We start from the raw sequence: 23,532 nt of genomic DNA, 5'->3' as shown, positions 1-23,532 counted from the left end.
ATAATGAAATTTGAAAACCTTAAAATATTTCTTTTTGGCTGATCTTCAAATAATAAAATAAAATAAGCAATAAAAACAGATGAACCAGTTTGAAAGTTTTTTTCCCATTCTTATTCTTTTCTAAAGACCCATCTGGGTTTACCAACATATGTGTCAGGGCTCAACACAAAGGGATCTGCAACTGACTAAGGAGTTAAGCACCATAGAAGCAAAACTTCAATCAGAAGCTTTGAGAAAAATTTAATGATAGTGATGCCGTACAGTGGTTAGCTGTGAACCTAAAGACTAAAGGTTGTTTAGTTAGTCATTACACTTCTTGGTGTCCTCTACAGCAGGAAAAGGAAAAAAATGACATTGGATTTAAAGTGTACTTATATTAAAAGATGGGTGTGTCATTTTCTGTTTCAAATCCTGGCATGGATGATGGTCCAAATTCATCACCTAAATTGCTGTTGTGAAAATCAGTGTGGTGGTTATAATACATTGGAAACGTGGAAAGGAAACAAGTGATCCAAAATTCTCAGTCCTTGAAAAGCCCTTGCGAGGCCAGTGACTGGGCTGGCCTCAGAATTCCTTGTAATTAACTGTTCCTACCACTGTGCATCCTTTTTCACACAGGAAATTACCAGCCAACAGAAATAACATGAAGGCCACACAAATGCAACCTAAAAGTTAGTGGACAAACAATTTAAACTTGAAGTTAAAAGCAATCAGTTCCTTGTTGATTCCAGAATTTGCTCTGTAGAAATTTTCCATTGAGATGACTTTCAGGTAGATTTGGGTTTTCGGCCGACCTTCCTGCACTCTTGCCCTCTGTTGAAACCACATAGAAGCAGAAGGTGCACTTAGAGAAGGCCAGGGGCAGAGGATGCTATGACTGTGTGCAGCTTTGGATGTGTAAAGGACGGCTTTCCTTCAGCCCGAAAGGAGCACCTATCACGTATGCCACCCGTGTTATCCACTAATGACTTATTCCTATCATTTCCTCTCCCAGAAGTGTCCTTATCCATATCACTCAATTCTCCTCTCTCCTGCACAAAGTCATGGAGGTACAAATTATTATCATCTCTTAAAAACAGCCTGTAGGAAAAGGAGAAACAATTTATTATTTAAAACATACACACGCACATATAGAGCCATCAGCAATGCATGACTCTAATGATGCATATACAGGAGAGTTGCAGCTTTGTTCTACCTGACCTCGTATACTCAGGACATAGCAAGTATCTGGCTTCAGCTATTTCTCAAAAATAAGTGTGGGATGTAGGACTGGAAAATTAACTCTTTTGATTTTATTGTCTACAACCTCATTAGCCCTCTCTGACCAACTGAAGATAGATTTGTCAATCCAAATGAGAGACATTTTAAAGAAATATTTTTTTAAAACTTTTTTTTTCAAAAACAGGAGTGATGACTAGTGATAAAAATAATAGCAAGAGAGATTATTTTCAACTTTATTAATGTTTAGCTGCTCAAGACAGAGAGCACTGTCCTAGGTGCTTATTACTTAGACTATTTGATGACTGTTCAGAGACATGATTTCTGTCTTTAACATAGTATAAAGGAGAATGACAAAATATTTTAAAACTCTGTTATACCTGATAAACTATGAATGAAATAAGATCTTTAGTGCCTTTCTTTCTCTTTAACAAGTTCATTGTTAAAAAGTGGGGCAGGGGAATCTTCTATTCTGCTTCCTTCGCCAGCAGACTGCTTCTCAGCACTTGATTGGGCTAAGGATGTTGGTGACTTCAGAATAAATGCCATACTCCATCCAGCCAGGTTCTCACTGTGGGTCAGGGCTCTCATCTGCGTTGTGATTTAGACAGATGTGCCCCGGTCTACAATTCTGTGCTCACACAACTAAGGACATTGCCCACTTCTCCCACCTTCTCTGTTGCTTCCAGTAGTTCCAAGTGCATCAAACATAAGGTTCTACAGTGCTTACCAAAGTGATACATTTGTTTAGATGGGAGGTAACTTACTATGTGAAATATTTCTCACCTACCTCCCACTCTCCTCCCGCACACAGCAGGACCCTATTGAATTCTAGGTGTGAACACCTAGACATTTCACTCTGACTCAACTTTCCATTCTCATATTTGACAAGATTGGCACAAATAAAATACATGTGATTATACCCAACTATATGCTTTAAGCATATCTAAAATGTGCAATAAGTAGATTAAGGAGATATAAACGAAACCACAAAATATTTTTCTCTTACAAAAGAAATACAATTGAATCCCCTTGATGTATAGCTAACTTGAGCGCCTACTACATACCTGGCATTGTTTTATTACATCCATTTGTCCACATTAATACACTAGCTCACACTTTAAAGATGAGGAAATTTAAGCATTGCCAGGTTAAGTAACTTGCCCAAAATTGCACCCAGCAACTCAAGACAGAGACATGCTTTGAGTACAAGTTGTCTGACTCCTAAATCTGATTACTAACCCCCCCATGCCATACTGACTCCGAGTAAGTGAATCCAAAGGACTCCAGATGTATTTAAAATAAGATATGGTTGACCTAAAATATATCAGCCTTTATTGGAGCCTAAGTGCTGCTTAAAGCAAGATACGCCTGTGGAAACCAGTCCTGTAATTTCAGGATTTTCCCTCGAACTAATGAAGGGCATTTTCTTTGCAAGAGAATCAAGCACAAAGTTGTGCAAGGATTGAAACGTTCTCTGAAATCAGGATTACACCCACTTTGGCATGCTGTGTCAAGCAGCCAGGGCATAAGGAAAGAAAAGCAGGCTGCAGTGAATGGTTATACATTCAGATCTGAACCTCAGCCATATATGTGGGTCAGTTTTCAAATGGACATTTACGTTGCCTTTATATGGATCAAACTGGTGTTTATTTGCAAAACGTGTTATTTACATCTCGGGGAAAAAGACAGCATGGCCCCAGGGAAGTTTCACAATTATAACCTAACTAGGCTCCCCGACGTACCTCGATAAAGGGGGCCCCCAGAGTGTTTGATAAACACAACCTCTAATAGTTCATTGATTTGGGGGAAACGGCAGTCTGTACTTTTGCAGTAGGTCCCAATTTGGACTTTGAGGGCTAACACCCAACTTTTGTGCTGCTCTTATTGAGACTGAGAAATTTATGATACATTCCTGGCCCTGATTTGGGGGGGGAGTAAAGAAAAAAGGGGAGCCAGAGATTATCTTTGTGAAAAACTCTAGCTTATATTACATCACCTAAAGTAGCCCAACCTGCTACACTAATGAAATTGTGTTCTTGGTTGAAAAGGACAATTGTTAGCCTGACTTTGTGCTCACTAAAAATATTCCCCCAATCTTGTTAAATTATTGCTCTCATTTCAGATTTTTATGGCTCTGCAGCTTACCAGTCCTCATTTCTTTACGTTTCATTCATTTTCTTTGTATTGATGATTAATGGAGGATGTTGAATGTTAGAGTGAGCAGGCATCAGCAATTGCAAGATCATAATTAGTTTAGCTGACGAGGGCCTCTGATAGCACTTGCATCTGGATGGAAAAATTACCCTATAGGGAACTGGCTGCTCACCAGGTCTTTTTAGTGATACATTGTGAAACACCCGATGAATCAAATGCCCTTTCAATGCCAAGAAAGTGTTCCAGTCTTGAAGCCAAAATTATGTCTGCAGAAAGCTTTCCATTTGAAATGTATCAGAGTACAATTATAACCATTGTATTTTCTTGGCAGGGATACCACTCGTCTACAGTATGGACTCAAGTTAAATAAATTGCCTAAATTTTATGAATCCCTGAAATTTTGACTTATGGTGTTTGTAATTTTAAATTTATAACAAAATTGGGCTCCAGCAAGACTTTTTCCACTCCTTATCTAACATGCATATTTTATCATTAAAGACTTTACTTCCTAGAGAAAGGAGAGCAGAGTTGCAATTCAGCCTCTTTTTTTTTTTTTTTAGCAAGAGAGTTCCATTTCCTGCCTGTTAGTATTTGCGCCTACGAACACAGCCTGACTTTTGTTTCAATGAGAAGTTTAATGGAATCATTACTTGATAGCGAGAATGGAACAAGCAATACTAATGATCTACTTTCAGATAGTCTTGGATTATTTTTGAATCTGGTGATTAGAGAATTCAGCCCACTAAAATCAATTTGTGTTCAGAAATGCTTGTGATTTCCAAGTCTGAGTCAAATAAAATAAATAAATAGCCATTGATGGGACTATGTTGTCTGGCTTAAGTAGGCCCCTCATAAGGATTCTCATTAGTAATACTGTACTTCTAGTTGGCAGAAGTTTCTACTATTCCTCTCAGCTTTGGAAGAGAGAGGGTGTGTTCTCTTTCAGATTTTACAATTGCAAACCAAAAATTAGAACTGACTGTCTTACAGTCTCTTAATACTTATGTTACATGAATGACATCCAAAAAGACACACATCAGGTTTAATTGTAAGTGGTTTACATGCTGCATTTATTCCAAGCTTGACTATATTTTAAAGCTCAGGTAGCCTGTGTTCCTCCCTTTCCAGAGTATATTAAACATATTGCCAGGCTCTGTCTTTTGACTTTTGTTTTGACACTTTTAAAAGGTATATTTTAGGGTTCAGCATTTAGGAACCATCATGAAAGGCACAAAACCCAAAGTTCAAAAAGTTAAAGCTGTTTCTGTGAAAGGCCTTTGGTGTTGCACACACCTCATCCATCACTGTACGGTTAATTATAATGAAAATCAGTGGTGCCTATTAAACACAATTGAACCTGACCTCATTATGGGCAGTGTGGTTTTATACTGTCATTGTTGCTAGTCTAAAGACAAAACTCCTGGGTTGATTTGGTCTAACTCCACTGATCATGTGACTCACCTCTGACCTTGTGTTTTTTTTTTTCCCCCATTTCAGAGGCGTAGAGGCTCGGGTGTTTTTTGTGCCAATTGCTTGACCACAAAGACCTCTCTCTGGCGAAAGAATGCAAATGGCGGATATGTATGCAATGCGTGTGGCCTCTACCAGAAGCTTCACTCGGTAAGAACTTGTTAGACTGTTTCAGGAAAAGCTTTATAAAGCCACCTTGGTCTGTGGCGTGATAAGTTCCATTCCCTGGCTTGCAGTGCCTGCCCCTGCAGAGTTTAATGCAGTCGCTTTGAGTGCACATGTGATTTATGGTGGACCGGCCTTAGATGTTATGGGGAGATACATTTGCGATCATTAGTAATGCATTATGCTTCTTTTGACATAAAAGAGGAAAATGATTGATTTCTGGGAATGTCACATAACAGATAGTTGAACAAGTGGTTATCAGAATTCAGTGAAATTAATTTAGGTAGAAAGGAGAAACTTCAAAAATTCAGAAGTACATAAAAAGTTTAAAACAAAAAGCGGTTCTCTTCCATGTTCATTATAAAATCTAGGGCAGGGGGAAAATGCTTATTTTCCAGTTTACCATTGGAATTTGCAAGTGTCATTCGGGCTGCTTTCGGGGCTGGAAGTTGGACACGTTCAGAAGAGTGGTTCTTAACCGGGACGCAGCATGCCAGTGTTCTACATTGCTTCCAGTGGTATCTGGGGTATCTGAGGGCTCGCAGAGCACACAGCAGAACAAGATGCAAAAGTGCTTTGTGTTTTAAGATCTCTGGCTGACTAATTTCTAGGGCTCTCTGAGGTACCTCAGTTATTTCTAACCAAATTTTAGGTGGAATCCTCTAATAAAATTTAAACTCACAAATCTCCCATCTTTATATGCATTTGACTTCTTGAGGATATTTTTTTAGTTTAGATAGTTTATCTGCTGACCAGAGCTGCCTTTAAAGATAGGCATGCCCCAATGTAGTAAACAGAAATCTATTTCCCTCTGCCTTTTTCATTTGGTTTGGCATTTTACCACAGCTCTTAGCACCAGCCAATGAATAGATTACAGCTATGGAGAATATAATTTTAGACAAACTCTCCTCCTAAATGGACCGTCGGAAGCACTCTTTTAAAAAACGCATGCTGGGCTTCCCTAGTGGCACAGTGGTTGAGAGTCCGCCTGCCAATGCAGGGGACACGGGTTCGTGCCCCAGTCCGGGAAGATCCCACATGCCGCGGAACGGCTGGGCCCTTGAGCCATGGCCACTGAGCCTGCACGTCCGGAGCCTGTGCTCTGCAACGGGAGAGGCCACAACAGTGAGAGGCCCGCATACCGCAAAAAAAAAAAAAAAAAAAAAAAAAACATGCTACCAACAATGCTAATTGGTAGTAAACTGTAAAAACCTTAGTTATTAGCATGGAGCTAATAGAAGGATTCCCCACCCCCCGACACACACACACACACCACCATCACCTTACTTTTTCTTAAACTTCACCACTTAAGCACAACAATAAGCTTCCATTCAATGGGTACTGATAGTAATAATTTTAATTGAACTCAGGCCAAAGGCCAAAAATTAATTAAACTGCTGCTCTTCCAGGTTATGGTAATTTAACAACTGTGATATAAACATTTTTTTACAATTATTTTAATATTCATCTCTCCAGAGATGAGATGTTTTCAATTCTGAGTTTTTTGAAAATCACAGATTTAAACACATAAAGGTTATACTCACATTTCATGTCAAAGACTGCCACAAAAATTTTGAAAGTTTAAAAAAGGTATTAATGCATATTTCAGATTTCTTTAGAAGACAGAGATTAACTACTGCATATTTTTATAATATGAATATGAGCTCTTTATAAACCTGAAATTCTGAACAAAGTAAATGAACATGGAATATCCAAGGGGATGTGGCATTTTCATTCTGAAATGAATAATTTGATTGTCAGTAACAAGTGTGTTATCCTTTTTCCTTCAAAATATCTTTGTGACGATAAAAACATTGCAAAAGGTTTTGTATTTTGTTTAGCATTTAAAAAGTACGCTCTTGCATTGAGGTGCATCCTTTCTAGGTATAACTCACAAGTTATGTATTGTTTATATTCATATTTTAGGTAGAGATTACTTCCTGATTTCAGTAATCTTTTAGAAAAATCAGATTTTAGCCCATTTAAAGATTCTCCTAAATTTTTAATCTGTAAATATGCACTGATCTATTAAACATATTCTCTTGATTTTATAAATCAAAATTAGAGCTCTTACTGCAAGTAAAGTTTTTATTATAGTGTTATCTATGGATTTTAGTCATGTAATATAAACACCTATTGACCATGTACATAAATACGAATCATATAATACTTAAGCTGAGTGAAAGTCAGCATTCTATTTAAGTACAGAGTAGACTGACAGATAGGATATTTGAACCGAGCCTACAAATAAATTTAGATTGTCAACAGAAAACAAATGCTTCACCTGTTAACAAGTAAAATCTTCCATAGTGAGTACTTACATAAGTAAAGGGAAAAAAACGTGAGAGATTTAAAAAAAAAACTCTCACTGATAATGGCTTTGATTACCTGATATCTTTCCTTACAATTCTGTCAGTTTGTCTTTGATTATTTATGTTCTGATGTTTAATATTCTATATTTAGGCAGCTGGGGCTGGCATAACAAAATACCATAGACTGGGTGGCTTAAACAGCAGACATTTATTTTCACACAGTTCTGGAGGCTGGAAGTCTGAGATTAGGGTGCCAGCCTGGCTGGGTTCTGGAGAGAGCTCTCTTCCTGGCTTGTAAAAGGCTGCCTTCTCACTGTGTCCTCATTTACCCATATTTACCTCCTAAAGGCCTTATCTTCACATACAGTCACATTGGGGTTAGAGCTTCAACCTATGAATTGTAGGGGGGGTGGGGAGAGGGGGACACAATTCAGACTGAAGCCATGTATCATTTTTCCACAGTTGTCATCAAAACCTATCTCCCATGTTACTATGTTGACATCTTGGTGCATGACTCAAAAGTTGAGAGTATTTCAGAAAAATCACATTTCTTCAAGTAACTTTAAACACGGTTTTATCACGAAATAATGCAATTCCAAAATCTGTTGAGTTTGGAAAAGCTGTTTCCAAGTAGATTAAAGTTTTTCAGTCCTCCCTGTAAAGATGGGCATGATTTAATTAGGGTAAAATAATGTGCTTGGGTTACTTCCTCTGATCCTGCTTAGGGCAAAAGGAGGAGATTTAGTAAATCTATAACGTAAAGCCTATCTTTGCTTTGAACTTAAGCATGGTTTATATTTGTGAGGAATTGTTAATGCATTTTAATGTGTTTTTTAATGTTTTCCTTTTATGTATTGTGTGTGTGTTCCCCGCAGACTCCCAGGCCTTTAAACATCATTAAACAAAACAACGGTGAGCAAATTATTAGGAGAAGAACAAGAAAGCGCCTTAACCCAGAGGCACTTCAGGCCGAGCAGCTCAACAAACAGCAGAGGACCGGCAGTGAAGAGCAAGTCAATGGCAGCCCCTTAGAGAGGCGGTCAGAAGATCACTTAACTGAAGGTCACCAGAGAGAAATTCCACTCCCCAGCCTGAGTAAATACGAAGCCCAGGGTTCATTGACTAAAAGCCATTCTGCTCAGCAGCCAGTCATGGTCAGCCAAACTCTGGATATTCACAAAAGGATGCAACCTTTGCACATTCAGATAAAAAGTCCTCAGGAAAGTACTGGAGACCCAGGAAATAGTTCATCCGTATCTGAAGGGAAAGGAAGTTCTGAGAGAGGCAGTCCCATAGAAAAGTACATGAGACCCGCGAAGCACCCAAATTATTCACCACCAGGCAGCCCTATTGAAAAGTACCAGTACCCCCTTTTTGGACTTCCCTTTGTACATAATGACTTCCAGAGTGAAGCTGATTGGCTGCGGTTCTGGAGTAAATATAAGCTCTCCGTTCCTGGGAATCCGCACTACTTGAGTCACGTGCCTGGCCTACCAAATCCTTGCCAAAACTATGTGCCTTACCCCACCTTCAATCTGCCTCCTCACTTTTCAGCTGTTGGATCAGACAATGACATTCCTCTAGATTTGGCGATCAAGCATTCCAGACCTGGGCCAACTGCAAATGGTGCCTCCAAGGAGAAAACGAAGGCACCATCAAATGTAAAAAATGAAGGTCCCTTGAATGGAGTAAAAACAGAGAAAGTTGATAGAAGTACTCAAGATGAACTTTCAACAAAATGTGTGCACTGTGGCATTGTCTTTCTGGATGAAGTGATGTATGCTTTGCATATGAGTTGCCATGGTGACAGTGGACCTTTCCAGTGCAGCATATGCCAGCATCTTTGCACGGACAAATATGACTTCACAACTCATATCCAGAGGGGCCTGCATAGGAACAATGCACAAGTGGAAAAAAATGGAAAACCTAAAGAGTAAAACCTTAGCACTTAGCACAATTAAATAGAAATAGGTTTTCTTGATGGGAATTCAATAGCTTGTAATGTCTTATGAAGACCTATTTTAAAAAAAAATACTTCATAGAGCCTGCCTTATCCAACATGAAATTCCCTTCTTTTATTATTCTTTCTTTTGATGAGTAGGTTACCAAGATTAAAAAGTGAGACAAATGGTCAGTGAGAAAAAAAATGGAAGATGGTATATAGTCCTGTTTAGAACCTAGTAGGTCAAAACCATCTTGGTGAATGTGTACTATGGAAACCATCCATGAGAAGTATCACCAGACTATAATTATTATGTTTGTAAAGAAAGAGATCAAAGCTGTCTAGAATTTGGAAGGGTTTACATATTATGATCCTAAAGCAGTGTTGGGCTGGCCATTGGCCCATTTGTTCAAAAACCATAAATTGTTGCCTCAATTTCGAAGTGTCTTGAAATCCTAGGCAGATGAGGAGAAATCTAATCTCCAGGGCAGTGAAAGGAAAATGGCGCCCTCCTGGATGAGAATCCTCTCATTGATCATGTTTCGAATTTAGACCTAGAAATGCGAGCTGTGGTTAGGCTTGGGGAGAGAGCAGCGGGAAAAGTGACAATGATTTTGGCCAGCCCTGCCTGTACATACACATGCACACCCTCTCTGATATTTTTGTCCTTTAGATGTTCAAATACTCCTTTCAAAAATAGTCCTCTTGTTTGCAATTTAGGTTCATTTTGTCCAAATATATATGCATTTTTAAAAACAATGTCCTCAGTGCTTACGTAGTAATTTTATTTTAGCCAGATCTTTTCTTTCTTGTATGTGATGATCCAGTTTGGGTTTGTTTTTTAAGCTTCCTCTTGGTCACTGATCTCACTGGGCACGTTCTAACTAAAGGGATCCCCTCAGTTCAAAAGACTAGATGGTTACAAAAGTTCAGACCATGGGCTTCATTGGTTTAGAACACATGGTATTTCTCCACAAGGTAACCTGCTGTATTTATTTATTTTCTTTTGGTTTAAGTATATTCCCAAACTATGTGGTCAGGCAGCGTCTAAAGTTACGTTACCACAGACTGACAGTTGGTATATTTACCAATCAATCCCTTCATTAGATTTATACAGGTTTAGTTAAGTAGCATTAAATAGGATTCTTAGAAGTTTGCTCTTCATAGTACTTTTAATACATAAGGCTTTGTAAAACTATCCATGAAGGGAAAGCCTCAGCATAACTGCTCAGGGAAATAGGGCTAAATAACTGAACATTAAATAATTGGTTAAAGGTGCTGTTAGTCGAGCCTCAATGCTTGCTACACAGATGTATGTACAAGGACTGACTTTAATAATTTGCATTATATTGTCCCAACCAGTAGTTTATTTTTTGCCACGGAGATGTAGAAGATATTACAAGCTACTGGATGCACTGTCAGATTAACTTATTTCATTAAAGAAGTTGGGAGAACAAATAGGAAAAAAAAAACCTTATTTTTCTAGTAAATATTAATGTATTACATTTCAAATAATGGTGCCTGACATATTGAATAATTATTTTCTACAGTGTACGTATGCAACAAAGATATTCCATCATGCATTAGAGTCAGTTCTGGCTCTGCCTAGCTGTTTACATTTGCAAATGTAGCAAACAAGGTAATGAAGCAACTATTTCTATTGCGGTAGATATCTTTTGTGTGTGTGTGTGTGTGTGTGTGCATTAAAGTTGTAAACGGTAACATGAAACAAATGAAAGTTCTTGATATAATGGTATGGAAAACAAGAAGGAAATGAAAATATTTTTATGCCTACTTAGGAAAAAAAGGGTAGCACTATTCATTCCAAGTACTTTTTTTTTTTTAATTTTTAAGCTCTTAACTCACATTGTTATGCTTAAAGTGATAAACATATATCCTCTTTTTATTGCTTTGTCTGTTTCAGATGAAACATTTCAGAAATTATTTTGATAAGTGCTGCTGGAATCTGCAGCACTGATGTTTTTATTGCATTCTGTAGTCGCATTTGCACTCCATTTTTACATTAATTCGCAGTTGCTTTGTATTGTTTTGTTTTGTTTGGGTTTTGTTTCTTTTTCACAGTGCCAGGTCTTCGTTTCTTTAAATGGATGGCAGGTAGAGTTCAACCAGTTTGTGACTGTTGTAGTGAATGAAGTTAAAAATGTCTGTCTGATGTTGTGTTGTCATTTCCATTCTTGCATTTTCATTTTCATGTTAAAAAAAAAAGAGAGAGAGAGAGAGAGAAAGAAAGAAATCAGGACTAAGCCTTCTGCTTCAGTTTTATTTTTAAAGAGTCCTATTCCGATCTTACCTGTCAAGTAGCTCTAATTTAATTCACATGAACTGAGATAGAGGTGGAATGAGGGGCTTGGACATTCAAATTATGTAATGTCATTTATCTTTCTTAGGAATTTTGATGAATGCATCTCAAAATGTACAGGCAGATTGGAGAGGTGGCGATTAAATATCTAAACAAGAGGAGATTTCCCAAACAACAAAACTATATTTAATTTTTTTAGTGAAAGGACTAGAAACAAAGTGCTCTGTGGCAATCTGCAAGTAACATGATATGTGGACTGCTCATATCAGAAAATACCCGAAGTTTGGTTAACTTGGGCAATAGTACAGGTATGACTTTTTTGGCAAAACTACTCCTTAAGCAGTTTCTCCAGTGTGTCAGACACAAATAGGTTGTTCTTTTTTGGTATATATGTCTTTTTTTTAATCTGTTTTTTTTTTGTTTTTGTTTTTATTTTTCTCAGACAGACAAGTAGTAATGGTTAGCAGTGGAAATACATATCACTGTTCCTGGAATATTTATGGTCAGTCTACTTTTGGTAGAATATTCTTAGATAGCATTGACACAATAGATCTTATTCCGTATTCCTTTATTATTGATTATTTTATTGTATTTTTTTCCCCATATTTTGATGGGGAAGAGGTTGGGCTATTAAAAAAGACGAACATTTATCACAACACTAAAATACCTCTTATTTTTTTGACTTAATGAAAGCCTTTGATCCAGCTCTCAAAATATATTACAAAACTGATTGGTTAGTGTCTTTATTTTTATTGGAGTTTAAGATTTCTGAATCATTTTGTCTTAAATTATGATTTTAAATGAGCTATTTAGGTACTTAACATTTTTTTTTTGAGGACTTTCAAAATGACTTAGGAATTTCCCCTCTTGGAAAAGGCTTTCCCTATGATAAAAACTATATGCCAGCTAAAATTGTATGTCATTTAAAAACTGTAAGTCTTTTCAAAGTACATGTCCATATTCTGAATTGGGCTTTGGATCAAACTTTAGGCCAAAACCAGCTCATGCATTCTCATTCTCCTTTTTCTAACTCTTTCTCTCTTCATCTCCCTCCAGTATATTCATATTGTTGTTTGGGATAGAAAAATCATAAAGAGCCAGCCCACCTCAGAAGATTGTGGATTGAGAGACACTACTCAGTACTCTTAAGTATATGAGAAAAGGATGGAGCTCTCACGGTTAACACGTTAACTCTGTAGTTCAAAAGGAAAAGAGTGTGCCCATTCTTTCTATATGACATATTGAGATGTTCTTTTAAAAAATCAACTTTTAAGATAGTGATGTTTTCTTCTAAACTGTTCTCTTTTAGTGAAGGTAGTTTTTAGAAAGCAAGCATGGGGATTTTTTCTAAGGTAACATTAATGAGAAGAAGAAAAAAAGTGATTCTCTTTAACAGCTCTTTGTTGAAGCCTGTGGTAGCACATTATGTTTATGATTGCACATGTGCACATAATCTATGATGATCCAATGCAAATACAGCTCCAAAAATATTAAATGTATATGTTTTTTTAAATGCCTGAGGATATATGTTTTTCTTAATTAATTGAAGAGTATCAGTACTGCTACTAAAATAATGATTAGCCTCCTCCTGTGTGGCTACAGAACATCACCAGGTGACCTGTCTTAAGACCTCTGAATTGCCTGCCTGTTTAGTAAGTGAACATGAACACAGTTCTAGAGAGAGAAGATCTGACAACCCACGGTGGAAGCATGAAGAAGCTGGTGGCCAGCTTCTGTGCCATATGCCAGCTTGTTGCCTAAAGTTTACTTTGAGCTCACAGCTTCCTGTCTTTGGGTTGAGAGCCATGACAAAAAAAAATGCAAGGCATCTTTGGTGAGTGAGTAGGTGAGAGCTTGCTGACTGTCCTAGATCACAGGAGAAAATGGAGGAGTTGAAATCCAACCTGAATATGAGACTAAAGATGCTAACCAAAGGTAGGTACTACTAAGTGGAATTCTATTAGCAGGCAACTGTAACTGAGAAGAGGATAGAAAGACATGCACCGGGGCTTGGAAGGGCTGTGTTATTTTCCCAAAGAAAGACTTGGCCAAGGGCAGAAGGCATGGCTTCTTTGCAGTGCACTTCCTTTTGGTTTTCAGTTAGCGTTTCATAGACAGTGGACCCACGTGTTCCTGCTAGCCATCAATGGTTTAGAAAGCATCAACAGTTATCTGCAGTAATTAGGACCTATGGAAGATGCTAGGTTGAAGTGTGTCAAGTCAGGGATGAAGAAAATGTGAAATTCAACATTGGTCCACACATGGAAACTGGATAATGTATGCTCACATGTTGTTCTCTTGAAAAGTAGAGCTAGAAGCTTCACTCCGTCCTACACCAGAGAAAAGCAGGAGTAACTTTACAAGGAAATAACGTTTAGCCTTTCTTCATCAGAGAAAATGGTCCCTCAAGACCCATGAGTCCCAAAACTGTATACTGATTTTTACCCCTGTTTTTTTTTTTAATTGTATGACCTGCAACAAATCACTTTTTTCTTTTTGTGCCTCAGGTTCCTCACCTGTAAAATGGAAAAAAAATATATTAATAATAATAATATTAATAATAATAATAATAATGGTAATGTAGTACTTGTTTGTAAAGCACTTTGAGATCCTTGGTTGAAAGGCACCATGGGAGTGCCAAGTATTATTATATGGCCAAGGGGCTTATTTAAACTCTCAGTTCCCAAGGGCCAGGAAAGGTTGGGGTCATTTTTATTAAATATGAGCTGTAAATATCATAATTAGGCAGCCTATAGCGTTGACTATGAAGAGGCAAAACTATTACAAGGCTGATAAAACCATAGTTTCTTAATGGCTACCAAGAGGGCAAGTATCACAATAAGAAATGCCAAATTCCTTTGGGTGACAACATGAATAATTTGGGGGGGTGGGATGGGATGGGAAACATCTCAAAATACCAATGTAAAATTCACCTACAGCAATATTCACCAGCAGAAAATGTCTTTCATATGGAATGATTTCATGTTGCTAAGAAAAAATTCAATTTGTAGTCCTGATTTGAATACTAGAATGTTGGCTATAATAGTTCTGTTCTTACAACACATGGATTTTTTTTTGTTTTATTTAATTTTGTTTTTATAGTGCATGTTCATTTCTACTCACAAACATGTTCTTGGTGTATTTCTTATGCAAACAATCTTCAGGCAGCAAAGATGTCTGTTACATCTAAACTTGAATAATAAAGTTTTACCACCAGTTATACATAATGGTGTTGGTATGTTTTATATGGATTCACTTTCATCCATGTAGCAATAGGAAGTTCAGACCATTGTAACATACAGACAGGTTCTGATGAGACAGTGAAATCAAATCACCATTTTCAAAACAATATGACTAAGATTGAAAAAGCCTGGATTCTTTCAACTTGTTTTGTTTTGCTTTGCTTTTTTTTTTCCTTTAACCAATCAATCTCTTATTGATAGATTTTGTGTAAAAAAAATTATACAAGTTTTCTTTAGGAAGATTAACAATAAAATTGTGTTTATTTCAAAAACATTTATTGAGTATCACGTATTGAGTGTCGAGTATTGGGAAATGATTGTTACAATATGTAAAAAGTCCTGCTTTTGAAGTCTAACTTTGAATTCAATTTAGTATACCCACATGAATATGATGTGACGATCTTGATAAATCATCTCAAGAAGTTTATGTTAATATATTACATGCCTTGTGTGTTGCCTTAAGATGAAATTAATCAGAGAGGTTTCCGGAAGGTTGATTTTGAAAGAGGGAAGAAGCAGAAGAAAATTAGGTAAGCAAAGAAGACTCACCCAAATATTTATGACCAGAAGGAAAAACACAAAAAGCACAGGACGTAAAGTACATAAATAACTCCTTGCTTCAGAAGATTTATTTTGAAAATTTTGAATTAATTAGTGTTTGCCCTCCTAGCCCAATCTTCACTTCTCATTCTTGTGAACCCAAATTATTTCTAGTTCTTTCTCTTTTCCCCTGTTTTGAAAACAGCAGAGTAAAGGCTTTGAGGGGCTGATCATAATGGTAATAAGCTTGGTTCACAGCTGGAGGCAATATTCTCTAGATAAGAGTGTAATAAGAATGCTTAATGTGATTTGTTTTCCTTATATAGAATGTGATTCTTCTCTCAGGGAAAACTTTTCAGGTAAAGTTAAATACATTTTGTTCTCACCCAGGACTGTCAGAATCCCATTCAAGGAGAAATATGTGCCCATCAGCTCTTTACCATAGTTTGAGGGGAGGGAAGAAGAGTGAATCAGCGTGGACATCCCTCCCTCACCTTTTGGTATCCCATCTCCGGGCCGGGGTCAGAAACTCAGTGCACAAAAGGAGCAGGCAAGTGGCCCGTATGGGTGAAGCCAGCTGGGGAAGACTTTGGGAACTCTATAAAGGTAGCCTTTCCTCAGCTCTAAGAATATTGCCAAGCTGAACTGTGTTCCCAGATTTGCAGTTTTCAAGAAAATCTGGACAAAGGAATTTTCTATGAAATCTAATTTTGAATGTCAGTGAGTGACTTTTATTTTTTTTAATACTGCAAGCCAAACAAAACACTTCTTCAGAATACATTCCACCCCTAGACAGGCAGAGTGTGAGCCCTGGAGCATGAACAATAGTGAACTCTGGTAACTGGCAGGGAGGAAATTGGGCAAAAGGCTGAGGTTAGCTGTGGCTCCTCTGGGTTTTGTCTCAAGTCCCAGTGCATCACCAGCTCTGCCAGGAAACCCGAAAGCACTGTGGCAGCACCTGCCTGACTCTTTTCGCAGCCAAATTTGCTTAAGACGAAAAACATTTGCACAGAAGAGAAAAAAGCCTATTTTTTTTAGCATAATGCTAATTACTTTGTACTTTTGTTCTCCATCTTTGTAACCCCAAATACAAGTTTTCTTTCTTTCTTTTTTTTTAACACACTGGTAGGAATAAAGAAATCTCAAAAACTATTCAAAGTTGCTAAAATTGGGCTTCCCTGGTGGTGCAGTGGTTGAGAGTCTGCCTGCCGATGCAGGGGACGCGGGTTCGTGCCCCGGTCCGGGAGGATCCCACATGCCGCGGAGCAGCTGGGCCCGTGAGCCATGGCCGCTGATCCTGCGCGTCTGGAGCCTATGCTCCGCAACGGGAGAGGCCACAACAGTGAGAGGCCCGCGTACCGCAAAAACAAAAACAAAAACAAAAAAAAAAAAAAAAAAAAAAAAAAAAAACAAAGTTGCTAAAATTAATGTCCAGTAATGTCCAAGATGTCCTTATTTTCCTCTCCAGGTCATATTTTAGAGTAAAAATAACAGGGCTAGAAAAGTAAAGAATAACAGTAGATAGGAAGGGAGGGGCTTTTTCATGTTATGTAGAATTTCTTTAAATAAAAATAGGTAATTTGTATATGAAATCTCATTGTTAGATTTATAATGCTGTGCTCCAATATACTCAGGATGTCAGTTCTGAAAGCCATTTTTCATAAATGTAGTACAGTTGACCTCTGAACAACATGGATTTGAACTGCATGGGTCCACTTATATGTGGATTTTTTTAATAGTAAATAACCATAGTACTACATGATTCATGGTTGGTTGAATCTGCAGAGGAAGAACCTAAGATATGAAGGGATCGTGGATGTGTTGGGCCAACTATAAATTATGGGTGGATTTTCAACTGCACAGAGGGTCAGTGCCATAAAACCCCAGTAGTTCAAGGGTCAATTGTATTTATATAAAATACTTTACGTGAGGTAACAACCCATTCACCCAACTTCCTGCTCAATAATTAACAAATATTAAACTTTTTTCTTCAGGTAAGCAATAGAGAACAGGAGAGCAAGGATTATTAGAAGGTGTAATAGAAACTCTTTAAATTATTTCTATAAATGGAAGGTACATTTCCAAGTTAAAATTGCATAAGCACTAAACTGTAAGCAATTTCCCAGGGATATTTTTGAACTCAAAATCCACCAATACATAACAGGCATTTTCCCAGAACTTGTACCATCTCTTACATGAAAGCAATTTACACATCAGTTTTTATTTTGGTGGGGTTTTTTTTCTTTTTTTTTTCTTTTTTCTTTTTTTGGCCACACCACATGGCCTGCAGGATCTTAGTTCCCTGACCAGGGATGGAACCCACGCTCCCTGCAGTGGAAGCTTGGAGTCTTAACCACTGGACCTCCAGGGAAGTCCCCATCAGTCAGTTTTCAGAGTTGGTGTAATATGCAAGCAATAGTATTTTCTTCAGAGCTTCAGTATCCTTAGATATTTTCTTTCTATATAGCATACATTACCTAATGAATCGATGTATCCTAAAAAGCATACAGTGAGTTTACAAAGCTCAATTTGGTATCATGATGGTTTGTTTTCTATAATTTTCTCTTTTATAATTGCCTTGACGATTCTTTTTTTCTCTAATGAAATGATCACTGTCGTCATTTTGCTGGTTGTTGGTGATGACATGCAGTACAAACCCAGGCTTCATGCATTCATTCAACAAATATTAATGGAGTTTTCCCTATGTACCAGCGATTATTCCAGACATTTGGACTATTTCAAAAAAAAAAAAAAAGAAAAGAAAAGAAAAGACAGACCAAAACTCCTGTTTCTGTGGGAGGGAGAGAGACAAAAAACATACATATACAATAAACAAATTATAATATAAATAAAATTTTATGTTAGAAGGTAATAAATGCTCTAGAGAAAAAAGTAAAGCAGAATTAAAGGGAGATGAGTGGATAGTTGTCATATTCAATAAACTACACAACAGTTCAGCCCTCATTTGAGCCAAGACTTAAAGGAAGGACTAGTAGAATGAACAGCTGGTGCAGCAGCCCTCGTGTGAGAGAGTAAACCTGGTAAGTCTGAGGAAGAGCAAGGAGGCCATTGTGGTCCAGGCAGAGTAAGCTACGGGGAGAGTATTTAGAAATTCACTCAGAGACAAAAACACTGAGGTGGGAGGAAACCAGATCATTTAGGACACTGTAAGCCACCTCGAGGATAGTGGCTTTCCTTCTGTATGAAGCAGGGACGTATTTTCATGTTTTGCGCAGAGGAGTGTTACTTGATTTGTGTTTTAATGGGACTCTCCTGTGCTTGGCATAAATCATGGGACGTATTTTTGGAATAAATCATAAAAGGAGAGAAACCAGGAGACAGGTTGGAAACTAGTTCAGTAATTTCTGCAAGAGATGTGAGGAGAAGAAGAGCAGTTAAAATTCCAGAGATCATTTGAGGAAGTAGAACCAACTAGATTGCCTGGATGTAGCATGTGAGAGAAAGAGAAGAGTCAAGAAATAGGTTAAGATTTTTGGTGGAAGGAAAGAAGTTAAATTTAGGACAAACTAAAGTCTAAGATCCAAATAGAAAGGTCCAACAGACTATTAGCTCTATGAGTCTAGTTTGGAGTTGGAGAGGCATTAGCATATAGAGGCTATTTAAAAGCATGACACTCGGGCTTCCCTGGTGGCGCAGTGGTTGAGAGTCCGCCTGCCCATGCAGGGGACACGGGTTCGTGCCCCGGTCCAGGAAGATCCCACATGCCGCGGAGCAGCTGGGTCCGTGAGCCATGGCCGCTGAGCCTGCGCGTCGGGAGCCTGTGCTCCGCAACGGGAGAGGCCACAACAGTGAGAGGCCCACGTACCGAAAAAAAAAAAAAAAAAAAAAAAATCATGAGACTCACTGAGATAATCTAGGGAGTAAACAATTAGAGAAGAAAATATACCCAATACTTGTAATCAGGTAAAGGAGACACAGAAACTGAGGGAGGAGCCCCTGAGGTAAAAGGAAAATCAAGGTACCTTGGAAACCAAGGAAAACAAAAATGTATCATGAAGGAGGGAGGGACTGACCTTGGAAGATACTGCTGATAGGTCAAGTAGGATAAATACAGAGGATTGGCCATTAGCTTTAGCAACATGAAGGCCACCAGCAGGCTGGGCTATATAATGTGCAGGGCCCAGAGCAAATCGTTCAAAAGTTAACAATTTCAGGATGGTGACATCAGAGCATTAAACGAAGCTCAGGGCCCTGGGCAGCTGCACTGGTTACATGCCCATGAAGCTGGCCCTGGTCGATGGTGACATTGACTAGAGCAATTTATTTGGAGAGGTGGGTGTGACAGCCTGAGAGAATAAATGTAAGAGAATAGGAAGAGGTTTGGAGAACTGAGTTGGGGAGCTTTGCTGTAAAGAGGATCAGACAAAAACAGGTGATAACTGGCAGATGTTGAAATCAGTAGAAAGGTTTTTTTTCTGTTTTAAGATGGGCAAATTAAGAGCATGTTCCTTTGCTAAGTGGAGGCTTATTTATCTTCAGCAGAGACAGGAAAAAATAGTTCTTTAATAGGTGAGTAGGTGAAAGGAGATAGAATCTTATGCCCAAGTGGAGAGGATAGCTTTAGAAAAGAAAGGAATAATTCACCTTCATAGTCACAGTTGGCAAAGCAGACTATGTAGACCCAGATGTCGGTACATGTGTGGATGTGATCGTGGAGTCCCCGAAAGCTCGATTTTCTTGATGAAATGTTTTTCTTGTGGCACTGCTGTTCTTCTTATTACTCTAGTCAGAACTCCAAAGCACTCCATTCAGAAACAAGGCAATTTATGCATTAAATAAGCAAAGATAGTTTCCTTACATCTCAGTGGTGATTTTGGATATTTGGGTAAAGTCAGAAAACTGTCACTTTACTGAAGATGGTATTTGAATCTCACTTCAAAAACTGTTCCTATAGGGCTTCCCTGGTGGCGCAGTGGTTGAGAGTCCGCCTGCCGATGCAGGGGACGCAGGTTCGTGCCCCGGTCCGGGAAGATCCCACATGCCGCGGAGCGGCTGGTCCTATGAGCCATGGCCGCTGAGCCGGCACATCCGGAGCCTGTGCTCCGCAACGGGAGAGGCCACAACAGTGAGAGGCCCACATACTGCAAAAAGAAAAAAAACACACACACAGAAAAAACTGTTCCTATAAAAATTTCCCCCAACATATTGATTTTGTTTAGTTAGTTCAAAATATTATTTCTCATTTTCTTAATTCTACTTTTAAAAAGACAGCATGCACTTAGTTATGCTAATAAGGATCACCACAGGAAGTATAGTATTCTTAGTTTCTCTTAATACCATCTTATAAATTCCTGAAGATACCCCCCAAAAAATGCAGGTTTTTACTAAGTTTTCCTTGTGACTGTGATTGATTTTTTGAGTGAATTAATTCATGTTTGTTGAGTACTGATTCTGGACCCAGAACTGTGCAAGACCAGTAAAAGATATAAAAGAGGTTTAAAATTGGTGCATACTTCTGAGTTTTTCCACAAATGTACAGGCATACCTCAGAGATACTGCGGATTTGGTTCCAGACCACCTCGATAAAGTGAATATTGCATAAATTGAGTCAGATGAGTTTTTTGTTCCCTGGTGCATGTAAAAGTTATGTGTATACTATTCTGTAGTCTAAGTGTACAATAAATTATGTCTAAAGAAACAGGTACATACCTTAATTAATACTTTATTGCTAAAAAATGCTAACCATCATCTGAACTTTCAGTGAGTCATAATCTTTTTGCAATACGACATCAAAGATCACAGGTCACCTTAACAAATATAATCATAATGAAAAAGTTTAAAATACTGCAAGAATTACCAAAGTGTGACACAGAGACACGAAGTGACCAAATGCTGTTGGGAAAATGGTGCCAATAGAGTTGCTTGCAGCAGGGTTGCCACAAAACTTCAGTTTGCAAAAGACACAATATCTGCCAAGCACAATAAAGCAAAGGGCGGTAAAACGAGGTATGCCTGTACAGCGATTAAGTTTTAAGGTTGCTTCATTATAAATCTTTTCTCATTTGGGAGTATTTTCTGAACTTTAGTTGTTGCATTTCATTTCATTGTTGATTTTAGTACCCTTGACAAAAAGTCTCCCCATTATCTTAATAAAATTTTATTGAAATTTTAGGAGAAACTCATTTATTTTTATTCCTCTATAACTTTTTAAAATGAGATAATATATTTGGTGGAAAGGCTTTGGTATTTGATAACAGTACAACTTTTATGTACTTCTTTTTTTAACTTTTTTTTTTTTTTTTTTGGCGTTACACGGGCCTCTCACTGCTGTGGCCTCTCCCATTGCGGAGCACAGGCTCCGGACGCACAGGCTCAGTGGCCATGGCTCACAGGCCCAGCCGCTCCGCGGCATGTGGGATCCTCCCAGACCAGGGCACAAACCCGTGTCCCCTGCATCGGCAGACAGACTCTCAACCACTGTGCCAGCAGGGAAGCCCCTATGTAACTTCTTAGTTAATGGTGTAACTTCTAAGAAAGCACTTCAGGATTGATATCTTACCTTAGATACCTAATAGGGTAAAAATCAAATCTTGAAAACTGAAATCAAATGATGACCCACAGATGTTTTAAACAATGAAATTGGTTCCTTTTTTCCTACAATGTACAGCTCTTTAACTTGTAATCCTGCAATCAGGCAGTGCAATTTTATCGATGAGTTTTCTTTGCCAAACAGCAGCTGTCTGGGCTCTGTAATCCAGCAATCACACTTCCTGCATGCAAGCAAACTTTAAGCTAAAGCAAGCCGCTCCATAGGCAATGGTAAGTCTTTACCATCATTGGAGAGCATGATTACAGTAGGTTGCCTGATCTCCTTACATGACTGACCAATGATGGCAATTTCAATATTCTCAAAGGCAGTGGAAAATCTTTTTTTCTGAATGGATGCCAGCTGGCCCTGATTTCCCAGACAGTCTTACATTTAAAGACCACAGTTACGCTTTCCTTGATATGATTGGTTGAAGCTGTCCACAGCAAAAGCATGGGAAGCCTTTCTCACTTGATGCTTTTGTGTCCTTGGTCATCTATTCTCCTGTCAAATACTACCTATCACCTTACTAGCATCTTAACATCGAAAAGGAAATGAATTGTCATTTGCTTTTTTTTTTTTTTCTTTGCGGTACGCGGGCCTCTCACTGTTGTGGCCTCTCCAGTTGTGGAGCACAGGCTCTGGACGCGCAGGCTCAGCGGCCATGGCTCATGGGCCCAGCCACTCCGCGGCATGTGGGATCTTTCTGGACCGGGGCACGAACCCGTGTCCCCTGCATCGGCAAGCAGACTCTCAACCACTGCACCACCAGGGAAGCCCTGTCATTTGCTTTTGAAGACATTGGATTCTTAGTGATGCATAGTTTCTTTGCCATTGTAAACCTTATGTCATGAAACTAGTGTGGTATAATAGAAACACAACCTCCAGGAGCATTTTCTTTGATTGAAATCAGTGGCCTTAACAACTTAGACTCTGAGTAGACATATTTTCATTTCAATTAATTAATTTCAAAATAAATGCATCATTTTAACAAGGCCCACTCCTGAATGTCTCTTTGCCAGACTATACTCACATGCACTCAAGTACTGAACCCGCTAAAACTTCCTCTTTTTACCCTTCCTGCCCCCAACCACTTTAACCTCAAAAACAACCTCTAAAATGTTTTTAAATTAACAAGAACTGTTCTTTTCAAGACAAACACCAATATGCAGTTCTGTTGCTAGTTAAATTCAGTTATAGAATGGTCTTTTACAGAGAAATAGATTTTCAATATTTCTTAAAGGTATACACACCAGAGTAAAGAGTACTGCCTATTGACACACACCATTGTCCATGATGATTTTTGATAATTGATCATTTTAAGATGGACCAAGGCAAAATAAATCAACATTTTATAAGCATTAAGACATTGAGTCATGTTTTAAGTTTCTTTGGTCTGAAAGGAAGACACGAAAGATAATGAAAACAACAAAAAGCTATAACCATAAAAGTTGTTTTAACTTGCTGACTTCTAATTTGGGCACAATTTTCATGGAATTCTTGGAAAATTTTTATAAACAGTTCCCATGATATCAAAAACTTGAGGTACTAATAATGAATGCTTAGGATCCAATCAGCCATCAAAGAGATTCTTATTTTCCTTTTTTAAACTGTGTTTT

General features: G+C 38.2%; 1 protein-coding gene across 7 annotated transcripts in view; it reads left to right on the top strand.

Annotated features, from left to right (window-relative positions):
* TRPS1 (transcriptional repressor GATA binding 1) overlaps nt 1-14,953 on the top strand; it is a 261,994-nt gene extending 247,041 nt beyond the window's left edge. For all 7 annotated transcript variants that reach the window (XM_060115926.1, XM_060115924.1, XM_060115919.1 and 4 more), the window contains 2 exons: nt 4,873-4,995; nt 8,198-14,953. In XM_060115926.1, the coding sequence (XP_059971909.1) occupies nt 4,873-4,995; nt 8,198-9,259 (1,185 nt within the window). In that variant the 3' untranslated portion in view covers nt 9,260-14,953. The remainder of the gene's footprint in view (nt 1-4,872; nt 4,996-8,197) is intronic.
* Nucleotides 14,954-23,532: the final 8,579 nt, after the last annotated feature.

The sequence above is a fragment of the Mesoplodon densirostris genome, chromosome 13, assembly GCF_025265405.1.
Source record: "Mesoplodon densirostris isolate mMesDen1 chromosome 13, mMesDen1 primary haplotype, whole genome shotgun sequence".
Classification (NCBI taxonomy): Eukaryota; Metazoa; Chordata; class Mammalia; order Artiodactyla; family Ziphiidae; genus Mesoplodon; species Mesoplodon densirostris.
Note: the sequence above shows the minus strand (reverse complement) of the source record. Positions and strands in the feature narration are given on the sequence as shown.